Here is a 23,351-nt window from a genome sequence, read left to right as displayed (position 1 = left end):
AGCCAGGGCAGGGACTGGCACCATCCCAGGGCAGGGTTATTCCCCCTTGGGATTCCAAATCCTGCCCTAAACCACCCCCTTTCCATAACCCTTCTCCAGGTGCAGCTCCTCCTTCTCTAAATGCAGCTGCAGGACCTTCAAAGCATCCTCAGAGCCTCCAGAGCAGCTCCAGGATCCTTTTGGGAAATCTCAGTCCTCTGGAGAGCTCCAGGAACCTCCTGGGAAGCCCCAAAATCTCCCGGGGAGCCCCAGAACAGCTCCAGAACCCTTCTGGGAAATCTCGGTTTTCTGGAAAACTCCAGGAACATCCTGGGAAGTCCCAAAATCTCCTGGGGAGCCCCAGGATGCCCCAGAAGAGCTCCAGAACCTTTCTGGGAAGGCTCAGTTTTCTGGAAAGCTCCAGGACAGTCTTGGGAATCCCCAGCACTCTCCTGGCAAACCCCAGGATGCCCCAGGAGAGATCCAGGATCCTTTTGGGAAATCTGAGTCCTCTGGAAAGCTCCAGGACCCTCCTGGGAAGACCCAGGATACCCCAGGACAGCTCCAAGACTCTCCAGAGCAGCTCCAGGACCCTTCTGGGCAGCTCCAGAATTCCCTGGGCAGCCCCAGGATCCTTTTGGGAAATCTGAATCCTCTGGAAAGCTCCAGGACCCTCCTGGGCAGCCCAAGGATATCCCTGGGAAGCTCCAGGATGCTCCAGAGCAGCTCCAGGACCCTCCTGGGCAGCCTCAGCCCTCTGGAAAGCTTCAGGACCTCCCTGGGATGTCCTAAACCTGGAAAGCACCAACACCTTCCTGGGCAACTCCAGGACTCTCCTGGGAGGCCTCAGGACCTCCCTGGGCAGCTTCAGGACATTCCTGGGAAGCTCCAGGATGCTCCAGAGCAGCTCCAGGAGCCTCCTGGGAAGCCTCAGCCCTCTGGAAAGCTTCAGAACCTCCCTGAGAAGTCCCAAAACCCTCCTGAGAACCCCCTCACCTCCCTGGGTAGGGACATCCTAGGGAAGCTGTCAGGACATCCTAGGGAAGATCCAGAACCCCCAGAGTAGCTCCAGGAGCCTCCTGGGAAGCCTCAGTCCTCTGGAAAGCTTCAGGACCTCCCTGAGAAGTCCCAAAACCTCCTGGGAAGCCCCAAGACTTCCCAGAGCAGCCCCAGGATTCTTTTGGAAAATCTGAGTCCTCTGGAAAGTTCCAGTACCCTCCTCGGCAGCTTCAGGACCCTCCTGGGAAGCCTCAGCCCTCTGGAAAGCTTCAGGACCTCCCTGAGAAGTCCCAAAACCTCCTGGGAAGCCCCAGGACTCCCCAGAGCCCCGACATTCCCACCCTTTCCCTGTGTCTCCATCTCCCCTCTCTCCAGGATCCATCCATGAGCATTTCCCACCCTGTCCCAAGGAATGGCAGCTCGTGGCACCCACGGGGGCTGCAGATCCCGGGGTCACCCTCGCAGGCTCCCCCACCTCCATGCAGCAGGATCATCCCTGTCCCCACCCTGAGCCGAGGCTGGAATCCTCTTAGGGCCGTTGTAGCGGGATAATCGCGTTAAGCCGCCCCGTGGCGCCGGCACAAACCCAAAAGGGAAAGCAGGAGGTGATGAGGAGCCGGCAAAGCCGAGCTCCTTAAGGAATTAAGAGACATTGGAGATGGGAGAGCTCTGATGGGATCTCAGGGTAAAGCTGAGCTTTGGGGTTTGTCCATCCAGGGAAGAAATTCCCAGGAAATCGGTGCCACACAGCCTGGAATCTGCAGTGCCAAAGCCTTCCCAGTGTGAGGCTGGTGATGCCAGAAAAACCAAAGGGAGCAAAAAGCTTCCAATGGAACGGAGACCTCCACTCCTATCATCAAAAAGCAGCTGGGAAAAAAAAATCCCACAGAGAATCTTTTAGGGCTGTTGTTTCCATTATCTCTTCCCCCCCGACAATGTGTTCCCAGGGGTGGCACTTCCTCCACAAAGCTGGAAATTTCACGGAATAGCCTTCCCTGCTGAGAGGATTCCAGCTGGTTCTCCAAACTCTTCCTCACCAAGGCCCCTCTGGACAACCTCCCTCCTCCCTGAGTTTGTTTATATGCTTTGAATCCCGTTAGGAAACCATCTCCCTCCTTCAGCGCTGCTTTATCCAAGTTTCCATATTTAGTTCTTTCAGCTATTCCTGTTCCTGAAGCAGCTTTCCTGCTGCATCCCTCCAGCACACGAGGGAATTATCCCAATCCTCCCTGCACTGATGGATGCTTGCACTCACTGAGCCACCCCAATCCCAAATCTCTGCCCAGCCAGGCCCTAATCCCAGCATTGGGAATGCCCCGTGCAGCCCGAGGTGCTGCCCATGGGATGGGGAGCTGGGAATTGTAGGATTTTAGGGAGGGACAGAGTTAAAGGCGGTGAAGGAAGCTTTGCTCCTGGCACGTGGCTCCATGTCAGCCGGCAGAGGCAACGCAGGGAGAGCAGGAATTCACCCCGCAGGAATTCACCGGGAGCAGGGGACGCTGCCTAGAGGGAAATCGGTGTTTGGATCCCGGCAGCCAAGGTGAGTCCAAGGGCAGCGCTGGAACCGCCACCTCTGCGCCCAAACCTCCTCCCTCGACAGCATCCAGGGCAGCCCAGTGTCCCCACAGTGTCCCCACGGTGTCCCCATGGTGTCCCCATGGCTGCCCCAGTGGCATTCCCAAAGCCCAGCTGAGCAGGATCAGCTGGAGGCTCCAGCTCTGAGGTCCCAGGGGTCTGGCTGGTGACTCTTGGGGTCCAGGGGACAGCAGGGGGGTGTTGGTGTTGCTCTTGGGGTCCAGCTGGGACAGAAGGGACAGGTGGCAGCTCCAGAGTCCAACTGGTGGCTGGAGGGTCCAGCTGGAGGGGTTTGAGCTCCATCTGGGGGGGTCTGGGGTCTGGCTGGGGGCTTTGGGGTTGGTTTGATGGGTGTAGGGTTCAATTGTTTGGTGTAAGGTCCAACTGGAGGCTCTTGGGGTCCAATTAATGGGTGTAGGGTCTGGCTGGGGCTCTTGGGGTCCCTTTGATGGGTGTAGGGTCTGGCTGGGGGTCTTGGGGTCCCATTGATGGGTGTAGGGTTTGGCTGGGGCTCTTGGGGTCCAATTAATGGGTGTAGGGTCTGGCTGGGGGCTCTTGGGGTCCAATTAATGGGTGTAGGGTCTGGCTGGGGGTCTTGGGGTCCAATTAATGGGTGTAGGGTCTGGCTGGGGGCCCTTGGGGTCCAATTAATGGGTGTAGGGTCTGGCTGGGGGCCCTTGGGGTCCAGCTGATGGGTGTAGGGTCTGGCTGGGGGTCTTGGGGTCCAGCTGATGGGTGTAGGGTCCAACTGGAGGCTCTTGGGGTTTGGTTAATGGGTGTAGGGTCCCATTGATGGGTATAGGGTGCAGCTGGAGGCTCTTGGGGTTCAGCTGATGGCTGTAGGGTCTCATTGAAGGGTGCAGGCTCCATTTGGTACCCCTTGGGGTTCAATTGCTGGGTGTAGGATCCAGGTGGTGGCTCTTGGGGTCCCATTGATGGGTGTAGGGTCTCATTGAAGGGTGCAAGCTTCATCTGGTACCCCTTGGGGTTCAATTGCTCAGTGCAGGGTCCATCTGGTGCCTCTTGGGGTTCAGTTGCTGGGTGTAGGGTCCATCTGGTACCCCTTGGGGTTGAATCGCTGGGTTTAGGGTCCAGCTGGTGCCTCCTGGGGTTCCAGTGCTGGGTTTAGGATCCCTCTGGTGGCTCCCAAGCTCTGGTTATTGAGTCCAGACTCCAGCTGAAGACTGTAGGGTCCAACTGGAGATTTTTGGGTCCAGCTGGAGATTTTTGGGCTCCAGCTCCCGCCTGTACGATCCCCTTGAAGGCTGTAGCGTCCATCTGGAAGCTCCTGGGCACCCACCGCTCCTTCCACCACCCCTTAGGACCCACCTGACGGCTGCACGCTGCTGCCGCTGCCGTTCGGGCTCCGGCCGCCGGTTCCCCCGGGGAGCCGCCGGTTCCTCCCCGCTCCGCCCGGACCGTCGGGGCCGGGCCCGGGGCTCCCCCGCCCGCCGCTCCCAGCAGCCCGCCGGGGCCGGGGGAGGAGCGGGCACGGGCGGCGGCGGCGGCGGCGGCGGCAGCGGTGGGTGAGTGCCCGCGGGGTGCGGAGCTCCGGGGCAGCGGCCACAGCCCCGCGGGCACCGGGCCGAGCGGGGCCGCACCTGCCCCGGAGCATCCCCGGGGACGGGGAATTCATTTGGGGATGGGGAATTTGGGGACGGGCAATTCATTTGGGGATGGGGAATTTGATTTGGGGATAGGGAATTTGGGGATGCCCGGTACCGGCGAGCAGCGGGATGCGCGCTCCGGGAGGAGGGATGGAGGGAAGGAAACGAGGGGTTTTGATCCGCGTGGGGACAACACCGGGATCCCCCCGTACCCCACGGCACCCCTAAATCATGAGCCGCGATGCGAACCCCCCAAAATCATCGCTGCGGCCGCGCTTTCCCCCCGTTCCCGAGGGCTCCCCGGGCCGGTTCCCCGGAGCCTTTCCCGGTGCGGGGCGGGCAGCGCTTCCCGGCCGGCGGCTCGGCACCGGGAGCGCCTTCCCGTGCCATCCATCATCCCGCTGAAAGCCCCGTTGACGTCAAGCCCGTCCCGTGCACGGCGGTGCCAGCGCCGGGAAAACCGGGATGGGGACCGGGAGAAGCGGGGAGGGTTTGCCCCGGGGCATCGCAGCGGGCTCAGCTCGTCCCGGGGCTTCCCGGCTGCTCCAGGCTGGGATTTGTGCGTGGATTTGTCTCTTCCTCCATCCAGAGCTTCCTCTGCCTTCCGTGGGGTTTGGGGCAGGTGCTGGGGTGGGTTCTGGAGGGAAAATTGTTCGGGAAGGGGTGAGGAGGAGTGAGACCATGCCCTGGGATGGGCAGAGCTCCTGTGCTGCTCCCCGGTGCCACAACCAGGGGCACAACAAGTGGGGACAGCCCGTGGGCATCACCCTGGCACCCCGAAGGGCTCAGGCCTGGCTGGCCACAGGGTCCCCTCTGTGCCCCGAAATGGTCCCCAGGGCCACTGTGTGGGAGGTGGCATTGAGGGTGGCCCCATGGGGAGGTGGTGGCCGTGAGGGGCTCTGTGGTGGGCAGTGCCCATTCCCGGGGGTCTGAGGGGCTCTGTGATGGTCAGTGCCCACCCTCAGGGGTTTGATGGGGTTCTGTGATGGGCAGTGCCCACTCTCGAGGGTTTGATGAGCTCTGTGGTGGGCAGTGCCCACCTTCAGGGGTCTGATGGGCTCTGTGGTGGGCAGTGCCCACCCTCAGGGGTCTGGGACCCACGGGAAAGGGGCTCCCGAGGCTGAACCCCATCCCTGGGTGCCCAGGGAACATCCCAGGCTGCGCTGCTTGTTTCCATTGTGAGCTGGGGGTGGGAGGCTGCGGATGCTCCGGGAGCACGGGATGGGCTTTGCTGTCAGGCACGGGAGCCTGGGGGTGTTCTTCTAGCACAGGATGAGGGAGCACCTGCCCAAACCAGCCCTGGCTGCTCCCAAACCATCCCTGCCTGATCTCCTGGCTGTTCCCAAACCATCCCTGCCTGACCCCCGGCCATTCCCAAATTATCCCTGTTTTCATCCCCTGGCTGTTCCTAAACCATCGCTGGCTGATCCCCTCCATTCCTGCCTCATCACCCTTTGCCATTTCCAAACCATCCCTGTTTTCATCCCCAGCCGTTCCCAAACCATCGCTGGCTTCATCCCCTGGCTGCTCCCAAACTGTCCCTATTTTCATTCCGTGGCCATTCCAAAACTGTCCCTGCTTTCCTCCCCCAGCCATTCCCAAACCATCCCTGGTTTCATCTCCTGGCTGCTCCCAAACTATCCCTGCTTTCTCCCCCAGCCATTCCCAAACCATCCCTTGTTTCATTCCCAAGTCATCCCTGGTTTCATCCTCTGGCTGCTCCCAAACCATCCCTGTGTTCATCCCCTGCCATTTCCAAACCATCCCTGCTTTCATCCCCTGGCTGCTCCCAAACCATCCCTATTTTCATTCTCTGGCCATTCCCAAACCATCCCTTGTTTCATCCCCCAGCCATTCCCAAACTATCCCTGTTTTCACTCCCAAACCATCCCTGCTTTCATCCCCTGGCTGCTCCCAAACCATCCCTATTTTCATTCCCAGGCCATTCCCAAGCCATCCCTGTGTTCATCCCTAGCCATTCCCAAACCATCCCTGTTTTTGTTCCCCAGCCATTCCCAAACCATCCCTGCTTTCGTCCCCTGGCTGCTCCCAAACCATCCTATTTTCATTCCCTGACCATTCCCAAACCATCCCTGGTTTCATTCCCAAACCATCCCTGTGTTCATCCCCAGCCATTCCCAAACCATCCCTGTTTTTGTCCCCCAGCTGCTCCCAAACTATCCCTGTTTTCACCCCCAAACCACCCCTGCTTTTGTCCCCCAGCCATTCCCAAACCACCTCTGGTTTCATCTCCTGGCTGCTCCCAAGCCACCTCTGTGTTCATCCCCCAGCTGCTCCCAAACCATCCCTGGTTTTGTCCCCCAGCTGCTCCCAAACCATCCCTGTGTTCATCCCCAGCCATTCTGAAACCATCCCTGGTTTCATTCCCAAACCATTCCTGGTTTCATCCCCTGGCTGCTCCCAAACCATCCCTATTTTTATTCCCTGGTCATTCCCAAACCATCCCTATTTTCATTCCCTATTTTCATTCCCAAACCATCTCTGTTCATCCCCTGGCTGCTCCCAAACCACCCCTGTGTTCATCCCTAGCCATTCCCAAACCATTCCTGGTTTCATTCCCAAACCATCCCTATTTTCATTCCCTGTTTTCACTCCCAAACCACCCCTGTGTTCATCCCCTGGCTGCTCCCAGCTCCCCTCTCCATCCCAGTTCTCCTGTGCTGTTTCCTCCCGCTCCGACACCTCCCCAAGGCCGCTCCCGCTGTGCTCACACCTCTCTCCCTCTGTTCCATCTTCCATCCCTTTGTGAGGCCAAACTCCTGCCACCTCCCACGCTCCAGCCTCTCGCTGTGTCCCCGTTCCAGCCTTTGTGGCACAGGGACAGAGGGTGACATTGCGGCAGCTTGGCCCCAAATCCGGGGGTGAATCCCCCCCTTTTCCATCCTCCCCGAGCTGCTGCCATCCCCGGAGCTCAGCTCTCCGTGGGCTCCCACTGCAGCGCAGCCCTTTGCGAAGCCTCACACGGCTGCAAAATGCAGTTTAAGGTGATGAAAATCCCTAATTTCACTGCTGATTAAAACCGGAGCTGTGTGACAGCAGCTCTTGGCGTCCCTGTCAAGGCACTTCAAATGTTTTGTCACCACATCTCCAACGAGCAGGGAGAGAGCCTCAGTTAGGAATTATTGGGAAGGGATTGACAGCCCCGCTCCTCCTGCTGCCTGTCAGGATCAGGAGCTTCTTCCTCACCCTGGGATGCTCTACTCAGGCTCCTCATCCTTTCCACAGACAAAAAGACTCCTGGAGATGGAAGTTTTGCTCTAGAAATTGGGAACTGTGCAGATTTTAGATGTTGGGTGGTGAAGCAACAACAGAGCTTTTGGCCTTATCTTCTCACAAGTGCTCTGGGGAGCAGCACCTTGCTGGGACCATCCCGTGTCCCTCATCCCATCCCAGGAGCTCTTCCAGGGATGCAGGAGCTGCTGGCACCCCCAGAAAGCCACCAAAGCTCCCCGTGCCATGCTGAGGGGTGTTTGCCGCAGGCTCTGCCCTCTCCTGGCACCTCTCCGGCTCCCAAAACTCTTCCCAAGTTTTCTGCTGATCCCTGAAGAAGCTCGGGAATAATTGTGCAGCCTTAGCAGTTAAAAAAGCAACTTTTTCTGCAAACAAAGCTGCTCACCCCCAGCTCCTGCTGGGCTCGGGAGCCAGCTGGGATCTGTGAGATGGATGGGGCAGGGAATATCAGATCCAGCCAGGCTGTTGGCACATCCCGCTGCTGGATGAGGATTTGGGGATGTGGCTGGGTTCTGTGACCCATCCTAGAGCTGGTGGCTCATCCCTGGAGACCCCAGGAGCACTGGGCAGGTGCCAAGAGTGGAACTTGAGGGATTTTAGGATCCAGAGCTCCTGGAAGGTGCAGGGATATTTGCCAATGTGGAATGGGGAGGACCAGGGCGATGTGCTGGGTGCTGCTGGAAGGAGATCAGATGTTCCCTGCTGGTAGGAGCAGCAGAAAGCCGGAGCTGAGAGCAGCCCTTCCCCTGGAGGAAGCAGCTCCATGAAATATTGATGGGATTCACACACAGCAGCCGAGCCGTGCGAGCTGCATTGCAGAGCTCGGAGCCGGAAAGGCAGCGGCAGCCGGAACGGGAAAAGCTCCTCTCCGCCTTCCCTCTGTGCCAGGCACATCAGGGACGTCACCCCCAGCCCTGCCAGCCCTCAGTGCCACCAGGACAAGGCTCAGGATCTGAGTGGGGCCATCCCATCCCAAACCCATCCCAGGTTTCTTGCATCCCCATGGAGCTGCCCCATTTTTGGGGCCACGCGGCTGCAGTGTCCCCACTGCCCACAGTGCCAGCTCCTGTGCGTCCCCAGCTCTGTCCCCAGCTGCCCGTGGTGGCCACAGCCAGCACCGAGGTGCCACCAGAGCAGATTATCCACGCTCTGGATTATCTCCAGGATGGGTTGGGCCGTCGGGAATGGCCGGTGCTTGCCGCAGTGTCCCCGTGGCTCTGGTGGCCAGTTGGGCTCGGTGGGCGCTGGCTGTCCCCCAGCCTGGCCCTGCTGGGTGGCTTTTGCTCCTCGGATTCCTTGATGTTGCCAAGGAAACGCTGGGATTCAGCACAGATCTGATTTACCCGGGCGCAGACGTCACGCAGGGACACGGGGGACAGGGACAGCGTGGCCAGGGCGCAGCCTCTGCTGTTCTGCAGCCCCTTCCCCACCAGGAAGGGCTCCAGCATGGATGGGCTGGAATTCCACACCTGTCCCGCCTTCCCAAGATGGGCACAAAGTGGCTGCAGGATTCTGTGTCCCGCTGGTTCCCCATGGAAGATCCCACTGGATCCTCCTGAAGCTGTGTCATCCAGAGGTGGCCCCATCCTCTGGGAAGGGGCATGGAAAGGGAATTGCCATGAGCAAGGTGTGGTTGGACACAGCAGGGCTCAGGAAGATTCCCAGGGGACATTTCTCCTGTGTCGCTGCTGTCTGGAGACCCCATGATGGGCTGTGGCTCCCAGTCTGGATCCCGGCTCCCAGTTTGGGTCCCACTGGTTCTCCCAGACTGGATCCCACTGGTTCTCTCAGCCTGGGTCCCACTGGTGCTCCCAGTATGGATCCCATTCGTCCTCCCAGTTTGGATACCCCTGGTGCTCCCACTCTGGATCCCACTGGTGCTCCCACTCTGGATCCCATTCGTCCTCCCAGTTTGGATACCCCTGGTGCTCCCACTTTGGATACCCCTGGTGCTCCCAATGTGGATCCCACTGGTGCTCCCAGTACGGATTCTACTGGTGCTCCCAGCATGGATCCCACTGGTGCTCCCAGTATGGATCTCATTGGTCCTCCTGTCTGGATTCCACTGGTGCTCCCACTCTGGATTCCACTGGTGCTCCCAGTCTGGATCCCACGGGTGCTCCCAGTACAGATCCCACCGGTGGTCCCAATGTGGATCCCACTGGTGCTCCCAGTCTCATCCTCCCAGTTTGGATCCCACTGGTGCTCCCAATGTGGATCCCACTCTGGATCCCAGTCTGGATCCCACTGGTGCTCCCAGCCTGGATCCCACTGGTCCTCCCAGTCTGGGTCCCAGGGGTGCTCCCAGTACAGATCCCACTGGTCCTCCCAGTTTGGATCCCACTGCTACTCCCAGCATGGATCCCCCTGGTGCTCCCATTACAGATCCCGCTGGTGCTCCCAGTCTGGATCCCACTGGTCCTCCTGTCTATATTCCAGTGGTGTTCCCAGTCTGGATCCCACTGTTCCTCCCAGTAAAGATCCCACTGGTGCTCCCAATCTGGATCCCACTCTGGATCCCACTGGTGCTCCCACTCTGGATCCCACTCTGGATCCCACTGGTGCTCCCAGTCTGGGTTCCTTTGGTGCTCCCACTCTGGATCCCACTGGTGCTCTCAGTACAGATCCCACCCCACTGGTGCTCCCAGTGCACAGCCCCATCCAAACTTCCCAACTTTCCCAAGGAACGGAGCGCATTTGGACCCATCCTTTAATTTTAAGCTGATGCAGCAGCAGCAATAACGCTGCACCTGCAGCAAATTCCAGCCAGGACAGAACTTTGCTAACCTGCCAGAGCCAGGAGAAGCTGAATTCCAGGACCTGGAGTTCTTCCCAAATTCCCAGCTCACGTGCACCCAATTATAGCCCTTGTTGGGCAATTAAAATTATACAAGCAGCTGCCTATCAAAGCTGAAGCAATTAATTAGAATGAAATACTTTTAGGGGAAATAAGCCTTGCCTTATTCCCAAATTCCTGTAGGAGCAGGTGTGTGGGAACTGGGATGGTGCAGCTTGTCCTGGTGTGCTGTTGCCTAGACAAGGCCTTGGGGTGGCAGCTCTGGCAATATTTTATTCCCAAAAAAAGCTGATTTTAGGATTTACCTGCTCCAGACATGCACAGTTTTCAGTGCTCTCCCTCCAGGCTCGAGGCAGCCCCAGCCTCACAAGGACAGGAAGAATTTCCTGCCCCACTGCCAGGGTTTCCAGCCCCGTTTTTCCCTTGATGGCTTTGAGAGAGCAAACAGCTCCCAAAATCCCTCTGCCTCCTTTCCCTGGCAAGGCAGCATTCCCAGCCACCCCCACCGTGCTCATTTAGCACCTTCCTCCTCCTCCTCCTCCTTTCTCACCTGTGTGGGGGCACCTGCAGGGCTGTTCCCTCCTTCTCCAGAGATTTTCTCATTTTTCCCATCAATATTTTGCCCCTCATTCCCGTTTCTGTGCCATATTTGGGGCCATCGCTGCCTCCCAGCCCCAGGTTGTCCCTTCCCACACCTGCAGCCCCCCTGGCACTGCCCGGTCACCTGTGACCCCCTGTCCTACCTCGAGCCCCACTTTTCCCATCCCTACAGCATCCGTAGGGATCCAGGGGTGTCATCAGCTCCCTGAATCCCAGCCCAGGGATGCTCCCAGCCCATCCCACCCCGCTGGACCACTGTGGTCCTGCTCGGGGCTGGGAGGAGAACTGGGTCAGCCGTGTAACCATGGAGATGCTGAGGGAGATGCTGAAGCAGCGCCAGCACAGCTCCGGCTCTCCAGAACCCTGGAAAGCTTCACCCGCCCTGGCACCCTCCGGATCCGGCCGGGATGGGGCTGGGAAGCTGAGCCGAGCCTCCTCCTCCTCTTCCTCCTCCCCGGCGCAGGGCCGGTAAGACGCCTCCATCTCTTATTTTATTTTAATATTTTTTGGGGTGCCACCAGCGGGGAAGGGCAGAGCTCGGCCCCCGCCATCCACACGCAACAGGGATCCCGATTTTCCTGCCGCTTGCGCTCATCCACCGGGGATGCTCCAGCCATGACACGGCTGCCGGTGCATCCCTCGGGCTCCGTGCGTCCCTCGGGCTCGCCGGGGAGCTCCCGGGGGCTGCCGGTGCTCGGTGTTTCCCGCAAGGAGGGAGCGTGGTGGCGGTGAGCGCTGCGGGGGCTGCGGCGCTGCCCCGGGAGCTCGGGACGCGGTTCCCGTGGCGGGGATGGATGCGGCGTCACGGCGGATGGCTCCGAGCATCGCTGGCTCGGGATCCGGGGATGAACACACGGAGGGGAACGGGAAATGGGTGTTTGAGGGGAAAGATCTGCGGCTCCCTGACTCCCCCCGCGCTGCCGGGAAGGGGCAGGGGCAGAGCGGGGCTGGGGGTTCAGCAGCGGGGCTGAGGGGGCTGTGGTGGCATCGAGGGTGGTGTGGTGACATCAGGGGTGCCGTGGCCATGCCAGAGATGCTGTGGCCATGCTGAAGGCGCTGTGGTGACACCAGGGATGCTGTGATTGTACCAAGGATGCTGTGACTGTGTTGAGGGTGCTGTGGTGGCATCGGGGGTGCCGTGGCCATGCTGAGGATGCTGTGGTGGTGCTGAGGATGCTGTGGTGGTACCAAGGATGCTGTGACCATACTGAGGATGCTGTGGCCATGCCGAGGATGCTGTGGCCGTGCCAAGGATGCTGTGGCCATGCTGAGGGCACTGTGGTGGTGCTGAGGGTGCTGTGGTGATGCTGAGGATGCCATGGCCATACCGAGGGTGCTGTGGTGGCACCAAAGATGCTGCGGCTGTGCCAAGGATTTTGTGGTGGCATCAGTGATGCTGTGACCATGCTGAGGGCATTGTGGTGGTGCTGAGGGCACTGTGGCCGTACTGAGGATGCTGTGGTGACACTGAGGATGCTGTGACCATACTGAGGTTGCTGTGGCCATGCTGAGGGCACTGTGGTGGTGCTCAGGATGCTGTGGCCATGCCAAGGATGTTGTGGTGGTGCTGAGGATTCTGTGGCCATACTGAGGATTCTGTGGCCATGCCAAGGATGCTGTGGTGATACTGAGGGCACTGTGGCCGTGCTGAGGGCACTGTGGTGATACTGAGGATGCTGTGGTGATTCTGAGGATGTTGTGGCCATGCCAAGGATGCTGTGGCCATACTGAGGATGCTGTGGCCATGCTGAGGATGCTGTGGCCATGCCAAGGATGCTGTGGCCATGCTGAGGGCACTGTGGTAGTGCTGGGGATGCTGTGGCCGTGCCAAGGATGCTGTGGTGATACTGAGGATGCTGTGGCCGTGCCAAGGATGCTGTGGCCGTGCCAAGGCCGGCTCAGCCGTGACAGCCGCACTCTCCAGCACTCAAACCCAGTCTCCAGCCCAGCTCAGCATCAGGCACCCCTGAACCCCCCACCCAGCACCCACTCTGGGCAGAAACAGATTGTGCAGGGAGATACGGGGTAAAACCACGGGCAGGGGGAAGCAAATCCTCCCTTCGGGCTGAGGAGCCGCTCGGCTTCCTTTGCAGTGGATTATCCCTGTGTGTGTTGCGTTGGAAATGATCCCATTAGCGCTCTGCTCTCCTGATCTAATTTGCTCCCAACAGAGCCTGGTGCTCTCTGGGCGGCTGGAGCAGCAACAGGAGCCCTGTGTGCTCTCCTGGCCCTGCAGGGCTGGGTTCTCACAGGGATTTCTCACCTGGAGCGTGGAGGGGCCTGGGCTGGGCCTGGCTGAGCCCTGGTGCAGAGGGATCTGTGTTTGTTCAGGCACAGCCTAAGCCGGGGTTGCTGGTGGGGAAACTGAGGCACGGGGAGGTGTTTGGGATGCATTCCCTGTGTCGAGTGCATCCTAAGGGAAAACTCAGGGGTTGCAGCAGGTTTGGAGCCTGAGAGCTGCGGGTGGCATTGGGAAGTGTCACCCTAAAGGTCCCCAAGGCAGCAGATCAGCCCTGACCCCTCCTTGAGGAGGTGCTGGGCATCAACACAGGGCTGTGATGGGGCAGATTCAGAGCTGGGAATGTCAGTGGCTCCATCCCTCTGGAGCTGGGATACATCGCACAACAACAGCTTTATCCAAGGGCTCCATCCCTCTGAAGCTGGGATACATCCCACAATAACAGCTTTATCCTTGGGATCCATCTTTCTGAACTGGGATACATCCCACACCGATGGCTTTATCTCAGGGTTCCATCCCTCTGGAGCTGGGGGTCAGTGCTGAGCCCCTCCCTGGACACCAGGCCGTGGGTCAATGCCTGGCCAGAGCCAGGAGGGAAAACCCCAGCCATTAATTAATGATATTAATGACCAATCGCCCACTCAGCCCTGCCATTGATAAATCCACAAGTTCAGCGGTGCTGGAGCTGATCCCACAGCTCCTGCCAGGCCTCATCCATGATTCCCATCAGGTCTCATCCCAGCTGAGCCCCCACCCTGCCCCACTCCCCATCCCTCTCTCCTGAAAGGGAAACATTTTTCCAGGCGCTGCCTCCATCCATTATCACAAAGTGGCTTCTCTTGGCCTGCAGTTAATAATTCACCTTTCCCTGGAAGATGGATGCTCCATCCTGCTGGAGTTTTAAATATTCATGGCCAAGGGAAGGCAGCGGGGCCGTGTGGGAGCTCTGCCATCCACCCCTGGTGCTCCCATCCAGGGATTCCCATCCCATCACCTGCAGGTGTGCAGATGTGGAATGTTTGGAGAAGGGGATGTGCAGGGAAAACTTGGCTGGATGGGATTTTGGGTGTCCTCAGGGACGGATGGGGCTGTACCCAAGGGACCCCTCACCCCTGGCTGGGCAGGCTGGTGGCACTCAGAGCCTTCTGCCCATCCAGGTGTCTCCTGGATGTTGGGAGTGTCTGGGTCCTGCAGGGAGCTGAGGCAGGGCTGGATGTTCATCCCAGGGTTCCTCACCCCTTCCTGCTGCTCCTACGGGTGGGGGAAAAATCTTGGAATATACTGAGATGAAAGGAATCTACAAGAATAATTCAGTCCAATCCCTGGCCCTGCACAGCCACCCCAAAATCCCATCCCTGGGCATCCCTGGAGCTCTGGCAGCCTCAGGAATGCTCCTGAGGGAGCCTGAGAAATTCCCTTCCTTCTGCTCCCATGAATGGGGGAAAAATCTTGGAATACACTGAGATTAAAGGAACCCACAAGGATCACCCAGTCCAACCCCTGATTCTGCACAGACACCCCAAAATCCCTTCCCTGGGAGTGGTGTTCAAGCAATCCTAGAGCTCTGGCAGCCTCGGGAATGCTCCTGAGGGAGCATGGGGAGTTCCCTTTGTTCTGCTTCCATGGGTGGGGGGAAAATCTTGAAATATGTTGAGATTAAAGAAACCCCCAAAGATCATCCAATCCAACACAGATTGTGTCCTGCACAGACACCCCAAAATCCCAACCCTGGGCATCCCTGGAGCTCTGGCAGCCTTGGGAATGCTCCTGAGGGAGCCTTGGGAGTTCCTTCCTGCTGCTCCCATGGGTGGGGGAAAAATCTTGGAATACACTGAGATTAAAGGAACCCACAAGGATCACCCAGTCCCACACCTGGCCCTGCACAGACACCCCAAAACCCACCCTGGGCATCCCTGGGAGCGGTGTCCAAACACTCCTGGAGCTCGGGCAGCCTCGAGAATGCTCCTGAGCGAGCCTGGAGAGTTCCCAGTGGGAAAAACCCTTCCCTAATTTCCACCCCTCAGTGGGTCATGCCCACCTGAATTTCCTGGATTTTTTAACCCTTCCGTGGCACCGATGCCACAACCCCTGAACGTCCCCAACTTGTCCCCTCAGCTGATCCCGGGCAGCAGAGCCGGTGCCGGTGCCGGCGGGCGCGCTGACCATGTTCAACGGGGATGCCAGCTCCTCGTCTGCCCGGAATGTGGTGCGCAGCTCCAGCATCAGCGGCGAGATGTACAGCCTGGAGAAGAGCGCGCGCGGCAGCGCCGACTCCGTCTCCGTCACCGTCACCGCCAGCAAGAAGCGGCGCTCCAGCCTGGGCGCCAAGATGGTGGCCATCGTGGGGCTGTCCCAGTGGAGCAAGAGCACCCTGCAGCTCAACCAGACCGGTGAGAGGCCGCCCTGATCCCGTTCTTGGGGTTTGAGGTGGCCACCAGGCATGGTTTCGTTGCCCGCATGTCATGGTGGCGTTGAAAAATGGTGCCTGAGAAATGGCGACTGAAAATGGCGCCCAAAAAACTACACCTAAAAAATGGCATCCAAAAATGACACCCCAAAAATGGTGCCTAAAACTATACCCAAAAATGACACCTGAAAAATGGCGCCTGAAAATGACACCCAAAAAACCTACACCCAAAAAATAACACCCCCAAAAATGGCACCTAAAAAGCCTACAACTGAAAGTGACACCCAAAAAAAACTACACCCAAAAAATGACCCTGCAGCTCAACCAGACCGGTGAGAGGCCGCCCTGATCCCGTTCTTGGGGTTTGAGGTGGCCACCAGGCATGGTTTCGTTGCCCGCATGTCATGGTGGTGTTGAAAAATGGTGCCTGAGAAATGGCGCCTGAAAATGGCGCCCAAAAAACTACACCTAAAAAAAGACATCCAAAAATGACACTCCAAAAACGGTGCCTAAAAATGATACTCAAATAAAAACACACCCAAAAAATGACCCTGCAGCTCAACCACACCAGTGAGAGGCCACCATGATCCCCCACCAGGCATGATTTGGTTGCTCGCGTGTGATGGAGGCGTCTAAAAAGTGGCGCCTGGGAAATGGTGCCTGAAAATGACACCCAAAAAACTACACCCAAAAATGTCGCCCCAAAAATGGCATCTAAAAATTACATCCAAAAATGACACCTCAAAAATGACACCCAAAAAAACTATGCCCAAAATGTCGCCAGAAAAATTGTGCCCAAAAATGACACCCAAAAAAACGACGCCCAAAAATGGCACCCAACAAAAAATGACCCTGCAGCTCAACCAGACTGGTGAGAGGTCTCTCTGATCCTCTTCTTGGGGTTTGAGGTGGCCACCAGACAGGATTTGGTTGCTCGCGTGTGATGGAGGCGTCTAAAAAATGGCGCCTGGGAGATGGCACCTGAAAATGACACTCCAAAAATGGCACCCCAAAAATGGTGCCTAAAAATGACACCCAAAAAATGACCCTACAGCTCAACCAGACTGGTGAGAGGTCTCCCTGATCCTCTTCTTGGGGTTTGAGGTGGCCACCAGGCAGGATTTGGTTGCTCACGGGTGATGGTGGCATCTACAAATGGCGCCTGAGAAACGGCGCCTGAGAAATGGTGCCTAAAAATGACACTCAAAAAAACTACACCTAAAAATGACAACCCAAAAATGGCACCTGAAAATGACACGCCAAAAAAGACAACAAAATACTTTATATTATAATAAGGTATAATATATAATATATAATATATAATATATATTTCATCTATAGAATACATATTATATAATATATGTATATAATATACTGTATATAATATTCTATATGTATAATATATTATAAATATATATAATATATATATAAGGCATATATGACAATATTATATCACAATATAATTATAATTATATACATTATATAATTCTAAGACCTTCAATCCCTCCCCAGTTAATTTTTCCCTACATTTTAAGGCAGTTCCAGGGAGCTGCCAGGACCAGGCAAACCCTTGCGTGGGGACAGCCCTGAACGAGCAGGACAAAGCTGGCAATGCCACCACTCACACATGGTCACACAGCAGGGCCTGGGGACAGTGCCAGGGGTGGCCACTTGTGCCACCCTCCTCCTCCTCCTGCTGCCATCTGCCACCACCAGGGACACGTGGCGGGGAGGGGGCTGGAGGAAAGGGGACATCAGGTGGCGCTGGGGCTGTGCCCACACCTGTGGCACTGCAGATTGTCCCCTCTGGCATGGGGACAGGGATTTTGGAAGCCATTAGTGTGACAAAAGGGCACATCAGGAGTGTCGGGGCTCTGGCACTGCAGGCTGTCCCCTCTGGTATGGGGACAGGGATTTTGGAGGACAAGGGGATGGAGAAATGGGACATCAGGAGGCTCTGACATCGTGGATTGCTGTCCCCTCTGGCATGGGGACAGGGGAGTTTTGGAGGCCAAGGGAACATCAGGTGGTGTTGGGGCTGTCCCCACAAGGTGGCATTTTGCGTTGTCCCCTCTGGTATGGGGACAGGGACATGGTGATTTTGGAGGTCAAGGGGACATCAGGCAGCTTTGGGGTTGTGCCCACACCTGCAGGTTGCTGTCCCTTCTGGTATGGGGACAGGGGCACAGGGAGGGTGGAGAAAGGGACATCAGGAGCATTGGTGCTGTGGCATTGCAGGTTGTCCCCTCTGGTATGGGGACAAGGATTTTGGAGGACAAGGGGATGGAGAAAGGGGACATCAGGAGTAGTGGGGCTGTGGCATGGTGGCTTCCTCTCCCCTCTGGCATGGGGACAGGGGCACAGGGGGATTCTGGAGGCCAAGGGGACATCAGGAGCACTGGGGCTGTGGCACTGTGGGTTCCTGTCCCCTCTGGCACGGGGACTTTGGAGGCCAATGGACGGTGCCAGCTGTTGTGGGGTGAGTGGGGCAGGTCTCAGTTGCAGAGAGGACCCTCAGCCATCCAAAATTGGGACAGAGTGATGCTGTGGCAGATGGAATGGGGACACGGGGACACGGGGACATGGAGCCAGCCCCTGGCTCTCCTCTCCTGCCGCACCGGGCTGCGTCTGTGCAGGATCCCATGGGAATTCACCCAGGGAACGATGCACAACTCCCTGGAACGATGGAAACCAGGAAGGCAGGGAAGGGCTGGGGGCAGGAGCTGCAGCTGACCCCGTCTCCAATTGCAGAGGGCGGCCCCAAAAAGCTGCGCAGCACCATCCGCAGGAGCACCGAGACCGGCATCGCCGTGGAGATGAGGACCAGGGTGACCCGGCAGGGCAGCCGGGAGTCCACGGACGGCAGCACCAACAGCAACAGCTCCGACGGCACGTAAGGAACGGGGCGGGGATGGGGAGAGGGCGCCGGGAGCCCTCCCGGCACAGGGATGCTCCACTCCATGAAAATCCTTTGCAGGTTCATCTTCCCCACCACGCGGCTGGGAGCCGAGAGCCAGTTCAGCGATTTCCTCGACGGGCTGGGGCCGGGGCAGCTCGTGGGGCGGCAAACCCTGGCGACCCCCCCGATGGGTGAGCAGGGGAGGCTCCCGAGGGAGGGAACGGGGGAAGAGACCTCGTGTTTATTCCAAAAGGCCGCGTGTTTATTCCCAAGGCTCCATCCCAGCACATCCCGGGGTGTTTGGGATTGCTCTGCCCCATGGATGGGGTGTGATGGGGTTCACAGGGGTTTTCGGATTGGGGAAGAGATGAGGATCTGACTCCATGTTTCAGAAGGCTTGATTTATTATTTTATATATTATATATAAATATATAATATATATTTTATCTATATATGTGTATATATATATAAAATATATATTTTGATATATATTATATTAAAACTATACTAAAAGAATAGAAGAAAAGGTTTCATCAGAAGGCTGGCTAAGAATAGAAAAAGAAGGAATGATAACAAAGCTTGTCTTAGACAGAGAGTCCGAGCCAGCTGACTGTTATTGGCCATTAATTAGAAACAACCCCATGAGAACAATCACAGATGCACCGGTTGCATTCCACAGCAGCAGATAATCATTGTTTACATTTTGTTCCCGAGGCCTTTCAGCTTCTCAGGAGGAAAAAATCCTAAGGAAAGGATTTTTCATAAAAGTTGTCTGCGACACAGGGGAGCAGAGCTGAGGGCAGGGCACCCCTGAGAAGCAGCGGCTCTGCCTTTTCCCAAGGCTTCCTCATCCCTGGGCTTCCTTTTCGAGCATCCTGGAGCCAAACCCTCACCTTCTGTGCCTCTTTTCCGTTTGAAATCCCAAATGGGGATCAAAAGTTGCGCCCCAAGTGTGAATTCCCAGCCAGCAGCAGCAGCTGGGGACACATCCCAAGGTGGATCCTGATCCTGCTGGGCTGGAGATGCTGGGAATGGGAAGAGCTGCTTGGTGTCCCCTGTCCTGTCCCCCTGTCCCTGTGGTACTGGGAGCTGGGCCTGAATAAATCCCAGAAGGAGGGAAATTCAGGGAAGGGGAAAGGGGAAATGGAAATGGGAAAGGGGAAAGGGAAAAGGAAAGGGGAAAGGAGAAAGGGAAAAGGGGAACGGGAAAGGGGGAAAGGGGAAGGGGAAAGGGAAAAGGGGAAGGAAAAAGGGGAAGGGGAAAGGAGAAGGGGAAAGGGAAAGGGAAAGGGAAAGAGAAGGGGAAAAGGAAAGGGGAAAAGGGAAGGGGAAAGGGAAATAGAAGGGGAAAAGGAAAGGGGAAAAGGGAAGGGGAAAGGGAAAAGGGAAAAGGGAAAAGGGGAAAGGGGAAAGGCGTGGTTGGACCCCTGAGAGTTCCTGGCCCTTGATCCCTCCTGTCCCAACCTCTCCTTTTCGTGGGAATCACCCAGCCTGGGTAAATCCCAGCCCTATTCCCACCATGAGGGATAAAATCCCAGTGACAAGGATGGAACCAATGGGCTGGAGGAGCTCCCACCCAGATCTCTCCAAGCTCCTTCCCAGCCCCCAATTCCCAACAAACCAGGCATCCAGTGGGACTCTGGGTGTGAGGGTGCCCAGATCCCACTGGTGGTGGGGACACGGGGCTGTGGCCGTCCCCAGGAGGAGGTGACCATCAGGCAGGGCCCTGAAGGCGTGTCCCCCCTTGCAGGAGATGTCCACGTGGGCATGGCTGACCGCAACGGGCAGCTCGAGGTGGACGTGATCCAGGCCAGGGGGCTCATCCCAAAGATGGGCTCCAAGTGCATCCCTGGTAGGTGGCTGTGGAGGGACAGGGTGGGTGCCATGGTGGGATCACCCCAGGATCCTGCTCCACGTCCCTGCTTGTCCCTGTTTCCCACGGCAGCCACCTATGTGAAGGTTTACCTGCTGGAGAATGGCGTCTGCCTGGCCAAGAAGAAGACCAAGGTGGTGAAGAAAACCTGCGACCCCTCGTACCAGCAGCCCCTGCTCTTCGAGGAGAGTCCCCAGGGCAAAGTCCTGCAGGTGGGCAGGGGCACCTTCTCCTGTCCCAGGTGGCTCTGAGCCCCATCCAGCCTTTCCTGGGACACTGCCAGGGATGGGACAGCCACAGCTTCTGTGGGCTGGGATGTCCTCCTTGGAGATGGGATGTTCTCTTTGAGGTTTGGGTGCCCTCCTTGGGGTCTGGAATGCCTTGGGGCGTTGGGATGTTCTCCTCAAGGTCTGGGATGTTCTCCTTGAGGTCTGGGTGCCCTCCTTGGGGTCTGGAATGCCCTGCTTGGGGCTGGGATGTTCTCTACGGGAATGTTCTCCTCAAAGTCTGGAATGGTTTGCTTAGATTTGGGATGCTCTCCTTGGGGTTGGGATGTTCTCCTTGAGGTCCAGGACATTTTCCTGGAGGTCTGGGATGCCCTGCTTGGGGTTGGGATACTCTCCTTGGGGTTGGGACGGTTTTCTCAAGTTTGGGATGCTCTCCATGGGGTTGGGATGGCCTCTTTGGGATCTGCAAGGCCCTCCTTGAGGTCTGGGATGTTCTCCTCAAGGTCTGGGATGCCCTGCTTAGGGTTGGGATGCCCTGCTTGGGGTTGGGATGTTCTCCTTGAGGTCCAGGATGTTTTCCTGGAGGTCTGGAATGCCCTACTTGGGGTTGGGATGCTCTCCACAAGGCTGGGATGCTCTTGAGATTGGAATGGCTTCTTTGGGATCTGAAATGTTCTCCTTGAGGTCTGGGATGTTCTCGTCAAGGTCTGGGATGCCCTGCTTGCAGTTGGGATGCTCTCCTTGGGGTTGGGATGGTTTCTTCAAGTTTGGGATGTTCTCCTCGGGGTTGAGATGCTCTCCTCAAGTTTGGGATGGTCTCCTTGAGGTTGGGATGGGCTTTTTGGGATGTGGAATGCCCCGTACCAGCACCTCCCCACCTTCACAGGGTGAGAGGAGCAATTCCAGGGATCCCCAGAGCCCTTCCTGCCGCCCCTCAGACCTTCCCCAGCAGGGTTTTTCCACCTGGGCAGGATTTCCCCACAGCTCCCATCTCCATCACCCGTTCCCTGCCCGCAGGTGATCGTCTGGGGCGATTACGGGCGCATGGACCACAAGTGCTTCATGGGGATGGCCCAGATCATCCTGGAGGAGCTGGATCTCTCCAGCACCGTCTCGGGCTGGTACAAACTCTTCCCAACCTCCTCCCTGGCCGACTCCAGCATCGGACCCCTGACCCGGCGCCTCTCCCAGTCCTCCCTGGAGAGCTCCACCAGCCCCTCCTGCCCGTAGAGAGGCTGGGATGGGCCAGGAGACATCCAAGCAAACCTTGCAGAACTGGTCGTGGAGAGCTGTAAATATCCTTCTCTTTTTTTGTTGTTTTTTTTCCTTTTTTTTTTTTTTTAATTTTCAATCTCCTTCCCCCACCGGATGCCCTCCCTGGGAAGGGAGAGGGAGCAAGGACTGGGTGTGAGGCAGGGGGGAAGGAGAGGTGAAAATTCCTCCCTGAGGGCTGCGACTGCCAACAACCCCAAGACTGTTCCCAAACCTCATCCTGGGAGCTCCCAGCTCTCTCCCAACCCGGCTGGGAGCAGCCCAGAGCCTGGCTGAGGACGAGGTTCCTTTCTCCTGCCTCGGCGTTGAGATGGTTTCCTCAAGTTTGGGATGCTCTCCTCGAGGTTGGGATGGCCTCTTTGGGACCTGGAATGCTCTCCTTGAGGTTGGGATGGCCTCCTTGGGACCTGGAATGCTCTCCTCGAGGTCTGGGATGGCCTCTTTGGGATCTGGAATGCCCTCCTTGAGGTTGGGATGGCCTCTTTGGGACATGGAATGCCCTCCTTGAGGTTGGGATGGCCTCTTTGGGATCTGGAATGCCCTCCTTGAGGTCTCTTTTCCCTGCCTCCCAGGAAGAGGTGGCTTTCCAAGGGGAAAACCCCACCGGACTCAGAGCAGATCCAACTCAGCACTGTTTTTTTGTTTTCCCAGGAATGTAGCATCTTCTCTTATGTAGCTTTGCCACGTGCTAACAACACATTCACTGCAATACCCAAGAGAACTCCGGGTGGACCGGGAACATCTGCCAGTCTCATCCCGTTTGGTCGCTTTCCCAGCACTTTTGGTGGCCATTTCCCTGCCTTTTTTTAATGTTTTTTTTTCCCCCCAATTTTTTGGGTTTTTTGGGGTTTTCCCGGGAGCATGTAGCCTGTGACCATTGCCAAAGCAAGAGGGGACAGGGAAAGGGGCGCTGGCCTCCCCTCGGTGTCCACTGGGCTTCTCCTCGTGTGCGGCCAAAACCAGACCCAAAGGACAAACTCTGGGAATGCCTCGTGGGAGGAGGAGGGAGAAGGCGACACAACGGAGCAGGAGCACCAGGATCCTGGTGGATTGGCTGCCTCTCAGCTCCTTCCTTCCCAGCTGGAGGGCTGGGATGCTCTCCTCAAGGTCTAGAATGCTCTCCTTGGAGCTGGGATGTTCTTCTCGAGGTCTGGAACACTCTTCTTGGAGCTGAGTTATCCTCCTTGGAGCAGAGATGTTCTCCTTGAGGTCTAGAATGCTCTCCTTGGAGCTGGGATGTTCTCCTTGGAGCAGAGATGTTCTCTTCGAGGTCTGGAATGCTCTCCTTGGAGCTGACATCTTCTTGGAGCTGAGATGTTCTCCTTGAGGTCTGGAATGTTCTCCTCGGAGCTGAGATGTCCTCCTTGGAACTGAGATGTTCTCCATGGAGCTGGAATGCTCTCCTCAGATCTTGGATGTCCTCCTTGAGGTCTGGCTGTCCCTCCTTGGGGTCTGGGAAGTCCCTGCTGGGGTTGGGATGTTCCCCTCGAGGTCTGGAATGCTCTCCTCGAGCTTGGGATTCCTTCCCTGAGGGCTGGGATGACCTCCCCAAGATCTTGGATCCCCTCCTGGAGATGCCCTCCTTGGAGCTGGGATCTCCTCCTCCTCCAGACCAAGCTGTCCTC

The 23,351-nt window shown here is 57.3% G+C and overlaps 1 protein-coding gene across 4 annotated transcripts; it reads left to right on the top strand.

Annotated features, from left to right (window-relative positions):
- Window positions 1-1,220: 1,220 nt before the first annotated feature.
- On the top strand, window positions 1,221-21,967 carry RIMS3 (regulating synaptic membrane exocytosis 3). 4 transcript variants are annotated; one of them, XM_054292527.1, is made up of 7 exons: window positions 1,221-2,518; window positions 15,164-15,438; window positions 18,207-18,348; window positions 18,433-18,545; window positions 20,105-20,206; window positions 20,300-20,439; window positions 21,472-21,967. In XM_054292527.1, exons 2-7 carry the CDS (start codon window positions 15,213-15,215, stop codon window positions 21,682-21,684), a joined length of 936 nt encoding a protein of 311 aa, XP_054148502.1. In that variant the 5' UTR covers window positions 1,221-2,518; window positions 15,164-15,212; the 3' UTR covers window positions 21,685-21,967. The 4 variants fall into 4 exon arrangements, with proteins under 4 accessions (XP_054148502.1, XP_054148505.1, XP_054148503.1 ...); XM_054292530.1 differs by lacking the exon at window positions 1,221-2,518 and adding an exon at window positions 4,060-4,079; XM_054292528.1 differs by lacking the exon at window positions 1,221-2,518 and adding an exon at window positions 11,171-11,277.
- The last annotated feature ends 1,384 nt before the right edge of the window (window positions 21,968-23,351 follow it).

This window comes from Melozone crissalis, unplaced genomic scaffold, assembly GCF_028551555.1.
Source record: "Melozone crissalis strain CALT ecotype California unplaced genomic scaffold, PUWL_Pcris_2 ptg000111l_1, whole genome shotgun sequence".
NCBI classification, from domain to species: domain Eukaryota; kingdom Metazoa; phylum Chordata; class Aves; order Passeriformes; family Passerellidae; genus Melozone; species Melozone crissalis.
This window is presented reverse-complemented; position numbering and strand designations above follow the sequence as displayed.